At 44.9% G+C, this 15,362-nt stretch overlaps 1 protein-coding gene across 1 annotated transcript; it reads right to left on the bottom strand.

Moving 5' to 3' along the window:
• Positions 1-269: 269 nt before the first annotated feature.
• LOC142587079 (uncharacterized) lies at positions 270-14,743 on the bottom strand. The gene is made up of 3 exons (XM_075697967.1): positions 14,336-14,743; positions 1,711-1,829; positions 270-524 (listed from the first exon to the last, which is right to left on the bottom strand). Exons 2-3 carry the CDS (start codon positions 1,804-1,806, stop codon positions 327-329), a joined length of 294 nt encoding a protein of 97 aa, XP_075554082.1. The 5' UTR covers positions 1,807-1,829; positions 14,336-14,743; the 3' UTR covers positions 270-326.
• Positions 14,744-15,362: the final 619 nt, after the last annotated feature.

The following is a 15,362-nucleotide window of genomic DNA, read 5'->3' as shown; positions in this document are numbered from 1 at the left end:
TGCATCAAAACGGCAAGTTGGGTCAGACCATAGGTTAAATTCGTCAAAATACTACAGCACGAAAAAAAAGACAATATTGGTTATACACTGTAGCATTGCCATTTGTTGGGCGTGTTGGTAAATTGAGAGCATATTTAGCGCCAGCAAACAAGGACGGAAGGGAGACGACAACAGTAAGCGCATTGTGTTGTCGTCTCCCGTCCGTCCTTGTTTGCGGGCGCTAAATATGCTTTCCGCTTGGTTATACACATTAGACAACTTGCCTCGTCTAAGGTGATAATGTCGGTGCTTGCTGTCCTTCGCGGGAGAATGGTTATTGCTACGCCCTAGACAGTGTTCCTCGTCGGCAGCGTCTCGGTGCACACACGGGTGCCGTGGTCCTTCAGCCTGACAATCGTCGTCCGAGGCTCGCTGTCATTTTCCGGCGGCTCGTCCGGCGGGTTCGACAGTCCGCCCGGCTGAAATCGACGGCAAGTGGTGGCCACCAAGAGCAGGATGATGGCCGCGAACAGCACGAACACCACCTGCACAGGAAGAACGGCGGCGCGATGCGACGAGCCAGTTGTAAGGCACGGGGCTCGGCCCGGCTGACATGGAAGATCTCTTCTGCAGCGGAATCACTTACGAAATCGAGCATGCAGTCTGAAGCTACGTGCCCCCTACAAACGCAAGCGCAACATTGGCACCTTATTTTTTTGTTTACAATAGCGGGCAGACTATTACGTTGATGCCAAACTGACGAAGCCCTTACGAATGCGTTGGGATAATGCACGACTTGTGTTCACTTGAGCTTACGAGTTATTACCTGTGGCCTCGTAACTAATTAAGGTCTACTAACATTTCCGGATAAGTATGAAATGCCTCGTAATTCTGGCGCTGGAATTATCATAATGGCGCGCTTCAATATAATTATTCCCAGACACCAATTGATTAAATATCGTAAGCTTGCTACAATAGCGCAACGCGCCGGAAATGGTTTACTCTAAAATTTCTTCAATGGAGGATAACTCTTGACACGCTGCCGCAGTCAGATTTTGTTCTCGATAGCTTCACCACGTCTTAACAGTGAAAATTACTTCATATCTCTTAATGCATGTTCAAGGCTAATGTTTGCATTTCGCACTAAAAAAACCAGGGCCTGAATTCGCAAAGCTTTTCGTTCGTAAGTACTGTTCTTCGGTTAGGGATCGCCTTCAATAATAATATGTCCTACATTACTATTCGCCAGGAAGAACGCTTCTGGCGTAAAAGCTTGTGAATACGCGCCAAGCTACTTAGTTAAAACATGCCGCAAACGGACCTCTTTGAGTGAAAGTAAATTTGCCCATAACAAAACGTTTATTCAGCAGGGATGGCGCATAGGAAAATTGTTTGATTGTGATAAGGAATGGAGAACTTTTTTGAAGAGCGACAGCTTGTTATCAGAAGCGCAACCCTCAGCCAAATAGAAAATTGGGCAGGAGTGGTCAGTTCGATTAACTAAGATTCGTACCGACCCTTTTACTTCATACATACAAAACAACCACTTTACACGCTCCTGTTTAAGCAACTCTGCTTGCACACTAGATTTCGTACATATCTCCCCGAATAAGCATGCATATATCACCATCCTTGCATTGAAGGCTGTTCCTATGAGAAACGAGCAAATGACTAGCAGCGGCGAATCTCATTCGTATAAAGAGGGATAACGCTTTAAGTGATGGCACTTACGCTGACATAGACGACAGCATCAATTGGCTGGTCGAGTCTGGTGTGGTGGGGCCGGCGCGCACCATGGTGGCGAAATGGAAAGTTGCTCAGCGGCATCGGTCCTACGGAAGACAACACACCTAGAAGAGAAAGTAGCGCTTGTTATATACTCTATCCACAAGCATATTTAGTTCATGAAATATAACTTTCACAGATAGAAATGCGTCCAAATGGTACAGAGTGACAAATATCAGAATTGCTCATCCGTAAAAGCTTGTACATAAAATTACCTAGTTCCTTCATGAAATCGTCTTTGAAGAGAACTATAATGCCCCGCTCAATTGCTGTTGTCGAAAAGGCATAGGATAGATAGATCTCAAAGGACGTGCCAGGACATAAGAAATGCGAGGATGATCAGAAAACGTTAAAGGAATTTACCGCGCCACCACGCATTCAAGATGTCAACAAACATGACGCTTCCTTCGCCCATGCGCTGAAAGAAGTCTTGATGAATGGGATTTTTCTAAGAGATTCTGATGGCGCAGCCGCAATGGAAAATTTGCCCCTTTTTTGCCTTTCTTTTAGCATTCTTCTTGTCTTCCACTTTTAGATTTCTCTCCCATTTTTCCTGGACTGTACGCAGGTGTTTTGCCACTTCCGGTGGTTGCTTCCAGAATGCGCCCATCTTCATTTGTAAAAGCGAAGCTTTTTTTTTACGACCCTTGCGGGGTTTCGTGACCGTCAGAGCTGCGGCCTGGCGGTTCCCTTTCCAAACAAGCTAACCAATCGCAGCGGAGTACGCGCATCGCGCTGGCCGTTGGATTCATTGCAGCACCACTCGATGGCACGCGTCACCCCGCATCCGCGGCATCGGCGGCATCGGCCGTGCCGGAGAGCGAGAAGGAAGCGTTGAACTATCGAAAGAGCGTCTCCAGCAAGGCCCAGTATTGCCCCGAGGTGAGAAAGCTCCAGATTCACTTCTCGTTCCCTCTGCCCTGACGACGCTTCGCCGTGCTCCCTCACGGGTTGCAGAATCAAGCGTCTTCCCTTTCTTTAGATCACTATCATTCTTAGTCCAAAACCCTCTGTCTTCGACTGCACTCTTTGCCCCAGCGACATGTTTTTGTTGGCCTTTTGCGCCCACATTTGCGCATCCGTGGCTGCTTTGCCATAAGAATGCAAATGATTGTTGGGGATACAATGGACTCGAGTTGCTCTAAGTGCTTATGCGCATGCTACTTCTGAAACAATGATGCGCTCAAGGTGTCTGTCATACTCATTAGTAGTCAGTCACACCACCTAGCTAGTCTCGGCATAATTTGTGCGTGTGTGCTTCGACTCCTCATGCGTATACATAAAGCTTCGCTGTATATAGAGTGCAACTCGTTGGATCTGCGGTTTTTTGTTACGAGTGTATGTACGAATGTTTTTAAACTATATATTAATAATAGCCAGCTGAGGACAAAACTAAAGCTCCCTATATTCACTGAGATGCCATGCTTTCGCCCTGTTGCGCGCGCGCTCGTATGTTTACGAACGCCCCCTCGTAGTTTCCTTTTAGAGCGCAGCTCTTTGGCGTCCGTTCCTGGGTTTCGCGTCGTCGTCGGCGTCGTCGTCGGCGTCGGCCTCGTAACCAGCTCCGCCCCCCTTTCATCCCCCCAGCGCTAGCAGCGACCGACTGATACCGCTGGATGCCGCTGACGCCGCTAGAGAGTCAAGATAACGTGACTGCATAGAACACCGTCGCCGCCATACAGAAAGAGGAGGAAAGGGTCCCCCCCCCCCCCTGTTCTTGTGTGGCGGATAGCTGGGGTTGACTCACTATCGCCGTCAGCGGCATCAGTCAGTCGCTGCTATCTCTTCCCTCCTCCCTTTATCGTGTTGTCCGCTTGCTGCGCGCGCTTCTGCCCCCATCGTTTGCCGCTGGGTGTACACGCCGCCCCCCTCCGCTTCCGCTTACTGCTGGTTGCTCTCGACGGCGGCGATGAGCCTCCGCTTCGGCGGCGCGAACGGCAGGGTCTTCTCGGCGGCGGCGCTTAGCCTCTGCTTCCCCCACGGCTGTGACAACCTCGCGAGGCACTTGTATAGATCTCGTCTTTGAGAATCAAGCATTGGTGTACCAAGTCGAACATATATCAGTCTATTTCTCCGACCACAAAGCTTCCTTCATGACTGTCAAGAACTGTTAGTGGAGTCTTTGTTAAAGGAATACGTGTGAAAAATAAAAAAAAATTATGTGATAGCGCATACATGTGTTGCTCGATTTCTTTGCCTCAATCTATCCAAAAGGTGAAACAGCTTATTTGCTGCGCTCAAATTTCGCATTAGGAAGTAACGTAATCGTCGGTAATTTTTTATCTCGGAAACTCTTTGCTTTCGTGCAAGCAATGCCCAAAGCCCGAAATAAGAAAAAGCGCTTATGGCGTCGCACGCGCCTTGCATGCATCTGCGATAGCCTTTCCTCCGATCACCTCTGGTCGCAGTCGCGTTGGCAGCCTCTGCGCGCCTGCGTCTTGAATCCTAGTCACAGCGTCCTGAAAAAGTGGCTGCAACAAGCGCAGGATGTGAAAACTCTCCCCTTAGCGCCCCGTCACAGCACGGCGGCACATTTGGTACTGCAGGGCACTGTGTTACCGCCATGTGGTACTACACGGTTGCTCGACGGCAAGGGGGAGCTTTCCCGCAATCTACCCTCGTGACAGGTAAACTTTGGAGATGCTATTGCTTAAACGCGGAGCCTCTGGCCGCAAATAAAGATGGCGTCGTGTCAAACGCTGTGCCTCCGCAGTATGTGGGGCCAGAGGTGTTCGCAGCCGATACACAACTCGCCCTCGAGCAGGTGACGCTCGAAGTAACCGTCGGCTCCTGCGTATCGCTGAGCAGACTGCTAAGTTGAGCGCCATGCATAACGCATAGCGCCACCTTGTGCCACGAAAAACCACCTAACGAAGCATAGTACAAGCAGTGTTACCTAGCTACCGTGGCTGGCCCATAACAATTTACACGCAACTGCTACACGTGATTCTATTCTGCCGTTGTATTTATAACTACCAAACAGATTTTTTCTTCGATTTCACTCCCATCGGTTTACGCATAGAACATTCAGCAGCTAAATATGAAGTGTAATTCTAGCATTCACTCCCATTTGTATACTGCTTTCATATCAAGCCTTAGACCAGCCGGACTCAAAGCATCCTCCATGAAATATGTCGTCGCACCGCCGCCACATGTGTCGCAAGCTCAGATAGAGACATGTGCGTTGCTGGACATCTCGAAGTCGCCCTACCTGTGTAAACGACTGCACTCTCTGTATAGTATATGCATCCCTGATTGCATTCGCCCCTCGAGTTCGCTGTCTCTGCATCGAAGGGGGTCTTCGATATACGGAAGCAAACGGAACAGGCGACTGCTTGACCTCCCAGCTTTTCCTTCCCTATTTCTCTCTTCGTTTCAAATTCTAAACGTTTTATGCACGTCGGTTGAAAGATTGTCATAGAAAGGGGTGCGCATTTCGCATATATTTAAACGTGGGCACCATTAACAGGACTTCTTTTATAGCACACCACGCTTAAAAACCATCTAACCGAGCTTGTATTCATGTTTACAGCGCGAACTTAAAGGGACCGACAACCAATTTTCATCGTGCCCAGCATTTAATGCAATAGAAGATTACCGGTCAGGCTGTCTAATCATGAAGTTCGAAAGCACAGAACACAGCGGAATATTTTTTATCAGATCTTTTTTTATCAGAAGTGAGCTTGTGGTCGTTCCCTGGAGACATGCTGAAAACCGTGATAGGCGAGTGCGATGGCGATTATACGCCGGCATTTGTGGGAGCCAGAAGAAAAGTGCGGCCGTAGCTTAGAGAAAGCAATATATTTTTTTTTATCAAGACGTCGTTTCAGTGATTCATGTTTTCCGAAGCGTTACATTATATCTACAATAATAGATACGTGTTTTTCTTGGTTTCCTGTCCAACTGCTTTGGTCATAAACCAGTCAAGGGTGTTGTTTAGCCAATCCAAGCCGAGTAAAGTTTCCGAAAACGAAACGATGCTTTCACACGTGATGCGCAGTTCAGCGAGTTGCCGAAGCCACGCGTGGGCTGGTGTTGCAGTGACGTCACCCATTTACGGCAACAACTAGTCCATGGAATTTCACGTCTCACAGCGGGATCACACATCTCTTGGTACTCGCTCGCAAACTCGCACGCGTACAACAGCATGTGCACCGTCATGCATTCAGGGATGCGTGTGTCGATAGCTAGCACGGACTTTCTTTACTTCTTAATACGCAGAGAAAGGAAACATAAGCGTCTATCAATGTACAAGGTGCAATTTCGAGCAATAAGTATGCTGTACTTAGTAGAAGGCGATTTAAATACAGGGATCCCATGTACACTACATCCGGAGTATCCAGATTCCACCGCCAGGCAGGGCCAGTAACTGGTTTTTTAAGACTTTATTTGCCGATTTAAAATTATAATTCCTACCTAAATCGCGGACAGCGTGCTGAATTATATCACTATAAAACAAAATCATTTTATTTCCATCCACATCTCGCAACAGATTGTGGCCAGTTGTCAGACCTTTTAATACATACCGAAGCAAGTACAGACCGGCAAGATGTGGTACTTGCAATGATAGATATTCTCAGGTGCATGCGACAATCTTGCATGATCAGTAATATTCACGTCTTTTATGACGTCTATAAAAACTTTGCAGACGATCTTTGCATGTTTTACCGAAAAAGTTAATTGCGTTCCTTTCGCAACTCGATTTTAGGAGAAAAAGATATTTGTAAAAGAGTTACGTGGGTCATGAATTAATCATACTTCTGTGGAAGGTATATATAAAATTTGATGGCACATGATTATGGTGATGCTTAACGTGTAGATCGGTGATTTCTAGTCCCCAGTTTGCCACTTCAATAAAAATGCACTGAAAAGGTTTAGATAGTACTCGCAGTGCGAGATATTTGCGTTTTGCTTATGGCTTCTCGGTGATTTTTAGTCCACAGCTTGCCACTCTAGTAAAAACGCACTGAACAGGTTTAGCTAGTACTCGCAGTGCGAGATATTTACATTTTGCTTATGGCTCTTCATTAAATGATTATAGAAAAAAAATTACTTTCAATAACGATTGTGCTTGAACGTGCCGCAAGACGTTTTATTGTTCGCATAACTGCACTGTGGAACGTCTACATTACAACGCAGTCATCTAGCCGAACTACGTGATTCGCAAAGAAGAATGTAGTTTTGCAAGATGGGGAGGCTGACGCCACTGTGTTGTCATCACGCCTCTCAAATAAGAAGGCACTGCGTCTACATGTCCGGTTCTTCTGCTTGCCTCAATTTGTCACGTGCATCACGCATGATAAAACTTACAATTTTAGAGGCTGCGGTCCGCGCAGTGCCTTTCCTGTAATTCGCATGTAATACGATCAGGCGATTTTCACAATGTTCTTTTCCACACACGTGGCTGACCTGCACCTGACAACGAGCGTGAGGCAGGTGCACTGTTTTTTTTTTTTGTGACAGAGGATGTGTGTTCATTATTGAAGATCTTGCAAGTATGCGAAGACTTGTGACGGCGGAACCATGCTACCAGTGGTGCTTCAGCAACTTTGCATGCTTGCTTTACGTGCGTGCTTCAATCTACCCACACAGTGCACGCACCAAAAAATGAAAGAAAGAACGAAACACGACGGGTTACATAACGGCACAACGTTAGCAGGTGGTCAGGGCAGTCAACCATTGCCTAAGGCCTCCTTTGGCCCGTATACTAACTTACCGAGACAGACTCTCAAATCAATGGAAAAAATGGTGGCTTCTAGATCATGCGACTGCGTTGGCATTTACCCGCGTATATATTTTGTCAATCAGTCAATAAAATCAAAATATGTAAAGGCCTGTACGCAGTGGAAAGGTTAAAAATTGCGTGTTGTGCTTTTCAGCGGGGAATTCAAGTAACTATAATTGCCAGCAACACTTATATTACTATATATATATATATATATATATATATATATATATATATATATATATATATATATAAGGTGCGAACTTGTCTAATAATAAAATTAACACTAAAGTGCGAAATACTGGAAGGTGCTGAGACGGCACCATCTGTTACTAATTTCATTTGGCATCCGTCGAAAATTCCAATACTGCTAGCCCTATGTTAACAAAAGGAAAAGAAACAGCACTTCAAAAAGAAAAGAAGATTTTGTAGGCACAGATGCTATTTTTGAAAAAAATAATGCTGCACCGTGTTTTTATTTTTGGTAAGAAATTGGCAGCGCTAAGCAGTGTATGGATTACATTTTGCTATGTACATTTTTTACCATAAAGATGTCGCATTTACTTTAACACTGACCAGGAAGGTTACGCAGACAATGTTATTCATACGTTAGGTATAATGCGGAATATTTAGCGAAACGACGTTCAGTCATCTAATTAGTAAAATATGCAAATTGCGAAGCAGCCGGCAACAAAACTTGATCCGCTTTTACTGTTGTTTCCTACATTGTGTAAAAGTAGACGCCTCTCCAATGATGTGAAGCCTTAATTGCTTTTGTGCTCAACTCCATTAAAATTTCTGGATTGTAAGGCGAACAAAAGACCGTTCATTGTGTCTACTCTTTTTCTGTATGTCTTCATGTTCTCAGCAAGTTTCCGGGACAACTTTGTCGCGTCTTTTATGTTCCGTTTGAAAGCACTGTGCTCATTATAAGTGTTGTGAAACGTAACAGGTTTTTCTGGAACATGAGAAACAAACGTACCAAGCTAAATTTAAAGGAAACTGAGGCGGATACTTTATTAGGCTTGCGTAGGATTACGCGCCCGTCCTAAGCAGCAAGAATAATTAACATTCTGCTTGAGTGGATCAAGACTATTTAAAATTTCTGATGTTTTTATTCTCCACATGACAGGCTTTAGCCCAGATTATGCGTTGAGATTCTTCTGCCAGGCTGAGCATTTTCCGCACGCTTTAGTAGGTTCTTTTGCTACGCATTAGCTTCTGCGTAGAACTTCGCCAAATACTAAACTATTTTGGCGTGCAGCCTATGACAAAAAGCAACTGAAGGACAGTGGTTCGCCCTTTGCTGAAATTGGCCGTGTGACCTCAAGATAGGCAGTAGAAAGAAATTATACCCTTGAGAAACTGAAGAAATTTCTTCGCTTCACCACACATATTTGTGACAATCTATCCATCTACAGATAACGGAGCACGTACTGCTGGTGATGTCAAGCTGAAGTTCGAAATGCAAGACGTGCACTCTTTTTTCATTATGACGCCATACAAACTTGCGGAATTCATGATCATTATGCTAAATGCAAGTTGCATGGCAAATTTTTTGCCAGATGCAAATATATTACTCTACCAGCTGTTTTTTATCTATACTCAATCTTTCTTGTTTCTTTGCGTGGAATGAGCAGGGCTATATCACACCTGAATTTATTTTGTGGTTTCGTGCATCAATGTAATATTGTAATCGCATATTACTCGATGCATAAACAGACACTCTTCATCAATCTCACACACGTGTGCGTTAAGAACAGCTTGCTGAAATACTACAAAAGCGAGGTCCTTTAGGTATATTTTTTTCGCCACAGAAGTACACAAAGATTTGTGTCGGTTGCCCGCCATAGTCACGGAAGGCAAATGCTTGCAGAACCATGTCCGTTTTTATAGAGCGCAGTTCATAGGCGCCCGTAACCTCCGGCGAGTGTCGGCGTTCCCGGCGTATCCGAACGAACGAGCGCAGCGAGAAGTGGGCGCAAATGCGGTGCGCAGCGGGGGAGGGAAAAGCGACGATTGAGAAGAGCCGTGAGGAGGAAAGCGGGCCGGAGCGTGCAGCGGAACCAAGAGGCAGAAAGCGGAGGAGGGTATGGCGAAAGCGGGAGAAGAAAAGCGTAGTGCAGCGACGGTGGCTAAGAGATGGCGCCACAGTGACGCGCCTAATCTGGGAAGTTTGTCGTGGCAGCTTTGGTGAATGGCGCCCGCATGTCACCCACGCGCTGACTCTCGCGATCTCCAGATTATATCGAGGCAGTGGCGCCACACTTCGCTCCGTTTGCAACGGGCCGCACGAGAGACTGTCCACACCAGTCAATACGCCTCGTGCACCGCCTATAGAGTCGCCACTAATAGCCACCTAGCGGACGTTTCCAACAGTACTTGCGGGAGCAGTAGCAGACGACAACCCTTTGCAGCAAGGATGGCTGAAGTTTGCGGCTACGATTTCTCCTTTGTTTTGGCGCCAGACTGCTTTTTCTGCGGTGATAGCTGTAGGCAAGACGCTGACCTCTGTGGGAGCGAGTATGAACACAATGTTACCGGTGTTTGGGACAACATGGTCCACATACGTGCTAGGTGCGTCCCGCAGACAAACGCCGTGAACCCCATTTACATGAAGTGGAGCTCATGTGAACCAGCCGATAAATTTTGTTGACTAATGCGATATCTCGATAGTGTCTTTTTTTTCATTCTACCCTTGCGTAATGCAGCTTCTGTGCCTGAATAATAAGCACCCGTCGTTAGTGCAGAGGTGTATCAAACAAATCCGCACGGTGCGATGTCTGCATATTCCGTTGTGATTTTTCTGCGATGAATACATCCGACATCGCCGAATAAGTGCAGTCAAATGGGCCTCAAGAAGAGTAATTGCGAATTTATTGATAGAAACGCGTACATTAGACAACGAAGTCATCAAACGAATGGGTTAATAAGAGTGCGTGCTGGCGCTGTACCGCCGATGAACTGCCGTTCCTGCTGCACTTTTCTCAATTTTAAATTCCCCAAGGGAGCTGCTTGAAGAAGTACAAAGCTAAAGTTTGACAAACTTTTCAGTACTTTTTTAAATGTTACTAGAGAGAGGTACCACATGATATATTTAAACGCAGAGCAGCGCCAGTCAAAGTAGATGAGCGCTGGCGGCAAGGCCGGGTTTAGTCCTCTGCGGCGTAAGCATAATAAGAAATATTTCAGTTGAGTACGAAATTCACATGCAAGAAGCGACTACGTTGTGAAACAAACAAATCACTCGGCGGGTTAAGTCGGCTCGGACAGCATCGATGTATGATGAATTCCCAAACATGACGCAAACTTTTATGCGAGAAATGGAACAAAAATACCATATGCAGCAACTATTAGCAATTCTTGGCCTGAAATACCGATTTCCTAAACACATTTCCCAAAAAACCACAATATCTAAGATGCCCTCGGACGAAAAGAATAAAGCTGTTAAAGAAGCACTTCCTTGGTATGATTCCGATAAGACACAGCGTGATATATTCCCTTTACAAACTAGGCAGGGTGAAAACCTCACAGCTCCAAAGAATCAACAAGAGTTATGCATGAAGCAACTAGCAAAAGTTAAACATGTACGAAGCCACGCATAAAATAGATGTAAGAGCATGAAGCTGGTGCGAGGATTTACCGGGCCACATAAAGCTAACAATTTCAGTTTTTGCAAACTTCTGTAGCTTTACCATACAACACAATGCGCTCATGCAGTCGTGCTGCCTAGCTAGCCCAACGCGGTAAAGAAGCGGAAAACAATATAAGCGGCAAACGGCATTCCGAACATTAGCAAAATGCCTTTAAACCGCATGCTGCACTGCAGAAGGACTTCGTCGCTTAGCGTCTAACTACGATCGAGTGGAAAAAACATCGAAGCGACAAAGGAAAGGATGAGAACAAGAAATTTCCCGCCGAAGCGACGATCCATTGCTACCGTTGTTCCCACTGATGAGGCTTTCAGGTAATAATTTGAACCGTATCGCCGGCACGTTTTCGCCGGTATTTGAGCCCCCCACCGCGTAACAATTCTCTTTCGACGTTCCTTGAAGCTTTGGCCACCTCGCACATGCGAAGGGTGTTGTATATTTTGCTCTGAAAACGTGAATAAGACAGAGAAGCACTATCAACGACACAGCAAACTACGGCGCTCGGCTGGCTCCTCTCCCGTGTGTTGTGTTATGCGCAAGGCCACCACCAGTGGCGCGCACTACGCGTAGATATCGTGAGATGAAATGCGAGCTGCGCTCAAATTTCGAAGTAGGGAGTATCGTAATTGTCAGTCAATCTATTTTTCGCAATGCCACCTTAACATGTTGGCACCTGAAGACCCCTTCAAGCTGAAGAGCTTGGAATCGCTCGCGCAGTTGTTCCCAGTAGACTCACCTGGAGCAACACACACACACACACACACACACACACACACACACATATATATATATATATATATATATATATATATATATATATATATGCGTGTGTGTGTGTACTGCAGGTGTACTTATATACGCGTATGTATACATGCTTCTATTTGGTTTTGCTGCTTTTTTTGCGTATTTTTTCCCCTTTAGCTGACCGCTGCATATTTTGCTGTTTATCTTATTGGACCGGCCACCAGCCACCTTAGGCTATATCGGTCCACACAATCTTTGTATATATTGTTTTTTGCATATATGTATATATATGTTAAATATACATGTATATATATATGTTCCTGAAAAATAAAGTTGCATTGATTGGTTGAGTCATATATATATATATATATATATATATATATGTATATATATATATATATATATATATGTATATATATATATATATATTTATATATATATATATTTATATATATATATATATATACACCCCGCCACTTCTCGATCGTCGAGAAAGCGGGGCTTTTGCATATTAGGGAAATTTTTTAGCTACAGAGGGCACTTAGCAACCTAGTGATATGCCCTATAGCTCTTTTTTTACGTTGTGAACGCTACGTAAATTCACTCATGAATTCTTTATATTCTGTTATCTGAAAACTTGGAAACACAAAAAGAAATAAAAAAGAACCACAACAAAGTGTTAAACAACAATCGCACAGAGTTCAAGTCAGCCACCTTTCGCAAGAATAGATTACGCAAGTACATTTTCGTTTGATGTCTATAAGCTCCTCATTTGTGAAAGCGCCTTGGTTGAAAAGTTCGATAAACTGACAAGCATTAGAAAACTTATTCAAATTGTCCTGCGCGATTCTATCAAGCAAGACACAACTTTACGCGGTCCTCTCTGTATTAATGTTTATAGGCCACCAAAAGAAAACCACATGAATGGCTAATTCTAACCGATTCCCTGCTTTGTCTGAAGAAGATCAGTTTTTGAACACCCAATGATACTTTGGTGTGAGAGATACAAATGTCTAACATCAACGCAACAGAACGACCTCATGATAGAGTACTCCATTGCGTTCCAGTCATTGTGAAATTGCAGTAATTGATGCTGAAGTTGCCTTAGCACCTGAGGCAATTAACAAAATGCGCCTTTGCCTTTTCGTTTCTTAAAAAGTGACGGGTCATGGCAATGCTCGTAAAATCTGCGTACAAATTACGACACAAACTTCGTTCATTATTTACGCTGAATATTCAACATAATTACAGATAAATATACACACGAAGTCTAATACAAGTGAATGCCAGCGGCACTACACAAACAGGCATGCTTACGTTGCAACTTGGTACCGCTGACATGACATCCTTCTTAAGGAGAACAGTAAAAGCTAATCGCCTAATTCATTCCCGCCAAGGATCCGATGAACATGTAGAACATCTTCTCCTGCGCTGCAGAACATACCAAGCCTGCCAAGAACTCCTGTGAAGAAAACTGCAGATCGTCAACTGAAGACCACTGCCATTGGTGAAATCCCTTGGGGCCAGAGCAACACAAATATTACCAATGTGGGCAAGGCGACTGCTGGAGTTTTTCTTGAAGAAAAGATAGTCTCGTAAGTTATTAGAAAATTTTCGATTATTTGTAAGGTATTGGACTTTTTTTGCATTTTCTTGACATGTGATTCAATGTTTCCTACGCTTGCGGCTATACGGAGGCCATCATTCGAGAGAGCTGTTTTTTTATTGCGTGCATGGTGCATTGTGGTAACCTGTACGTTTTTTCTTTCATTTTGTTTTTCATGCACATTGTCCTCGGTGTGTTTGCTGCCTTATGAAATTGTAGCGTATATGTTATGACTTGCAAATTATTTATGGAAACAGGTTACTGAGGTTTATATTGTTAGTATTATTGTTATAATTGTTATTTTTAGTGTTTACCTTTTTCTTCTGCGTCGGAGCACAGTAATAGCCAGCGTCTCTAGAAGGCACCAAGATCTCTCTACGTGTATGCAAAGCCTACATTTAATAAAAAAGAGATGCAAATGGACGTTTTCCGAGAAGTATGAAGTAAAAGTTGGATTACGACACCAATAAAATCCAACAAAATTGAAATGTCTAATCAATATTTATTGCGAATATCTGATAGAAAATACTGTCGGCTTCTTGTATAAAAGGACAGGAATAAGGACGAGATATCGCAATAAGCGGTGGCCGCAATTAGTATTGCAGAACTTTTTAAGCACTCTACTAACTTGGAGTTGTTCCAATGCAAATCGCTGACTGGTACAGCAAAACAAACATATACTGGAAGACCTTGAACAGCAAAACGTACACCGCTATTCTTGAACATTACCACGCTGGCCCAAGCACGAAACTGCCGCTTCGAGCTGGCTCATTGTGCGGCAGTTCGAATGAAGCTGCAGAGTACTTCCATTATCTTAAATTATGACTACATAATGAGGCTCACCTTGACTCCCTTCCAAATCACGCACTAGCAGCAGATGGCAACAGCCCTCATTTCTCGTAGCTCACAGTTCCAAGCACGTGTCACAACGTGGCGGCAAATTCAGAGGGATTTCCTCCAAAACCAAGTTGGGAGACAGCGTATCCCGCCTTTAAGGCCCACAGAGAGAATTTTAGTTCGACGTTTTCGGTTTCTGAATTTTCAGACAGTGTTCACTGTACACAACGATGCCCCTCCCCACAACACGGCGAACGGTCCATTCACAGCGGGTAATATCCACACGAAGAGGTCCGCGAAAGCCCGCAGGCGTGGGATATCTCGACGGCAATGGTCGCTTTGTATTTAAGACACTCTCGCTGGAATCTCGGTCGAAATATTCTGGATTTCAAGGAGCCGCCGCCGTGTCGTGACTGTCGGTGCGACTTTTTTTTCCTCCTTCTTTGTGCGGCAGACAACGCCCGGGCCACACGAACTGCTCGCGTCAACGAACTGGACACACTAAGAGCGTCGTCCCGTCGCCGCTGCCACAACATAGTGAATGCAGATGGCGCCACTGCAGGCGAAAATGTGGGAGTGAGCGAGAGAGGGCGAGGGGTGAGGTGGCGCTATCGGGGTTCCGGGAAGGAGAGGGAAAAAATAGGGAAGGCAAAGGAAAGAAGAAAGCGCGCGCAGAACCGTGGGGCGATCGAAGCGAGCCCTACAACAATTTGTGCGGTCTGATACAAGGCGGCATCTGGTCGGCGGTTTCGGAAGCACTGCTGTGCGTTTTCATTCTTTCTTTTGTTTATTTAACGGATGTAGACGATCAAGAGAATCATTTCTTTTTCTTGTACGAATGCAGCTTCACTTTGTACAGTGAGCAAGTGTTTGTGTAGGGAGAGCGTGGAGAGCTTTTCAATTTCAGAACACAAGTGCGTGTGTTATCAATAGATGAAGCACTAAAGACCCAGGAAGAAGGAGCTCGTCCCTAGTATAGAAATAGGTGAAGCACTGTGCAGGGACATTTTATCTTGTTTCTTTCTTAGAAGAG

The sequence above is a fragment of the Dermacentor variabilis genome, chromosome 7, assembly GCF_050947875.1.
Source record: "Dermacentor variabilis isolate Ectoservices chromosome 7, ASM5094787v1, whole genome shotgun sequence".
In the NCBI taxonomy this organism is placed as follows: domain Eukaryota; kingdom Metazoa; phylum Arthropoda; class Arachnida; order Ixodida; family Ixodidae; genus Dermacentor; species Dermacentor variabilis.
The sequence above is the reverse complement of the archived record's forward strand: the minus strand, read 5'-3'. Positions and strand labels throughout refer to the sequence as shown.

Excerpts from the sequence above, each read along its gene's own strand:
- LOC142587079 (XM_075697967.1), bottom strand. The coding sequence starts at position 1,806 with ATGCCGCTGAGCAACTTTCCATTTCGCCACCATGGTGCGCGCCGGCCC. Across the intron at positions 525-1,710 it reads ATGCTGTCGTCTATGTCAGC|GTGGTGTTCGTGCTGTTCGC; the intron begins GTAAGTGCCATC and ends CTTCCTGTGCAG.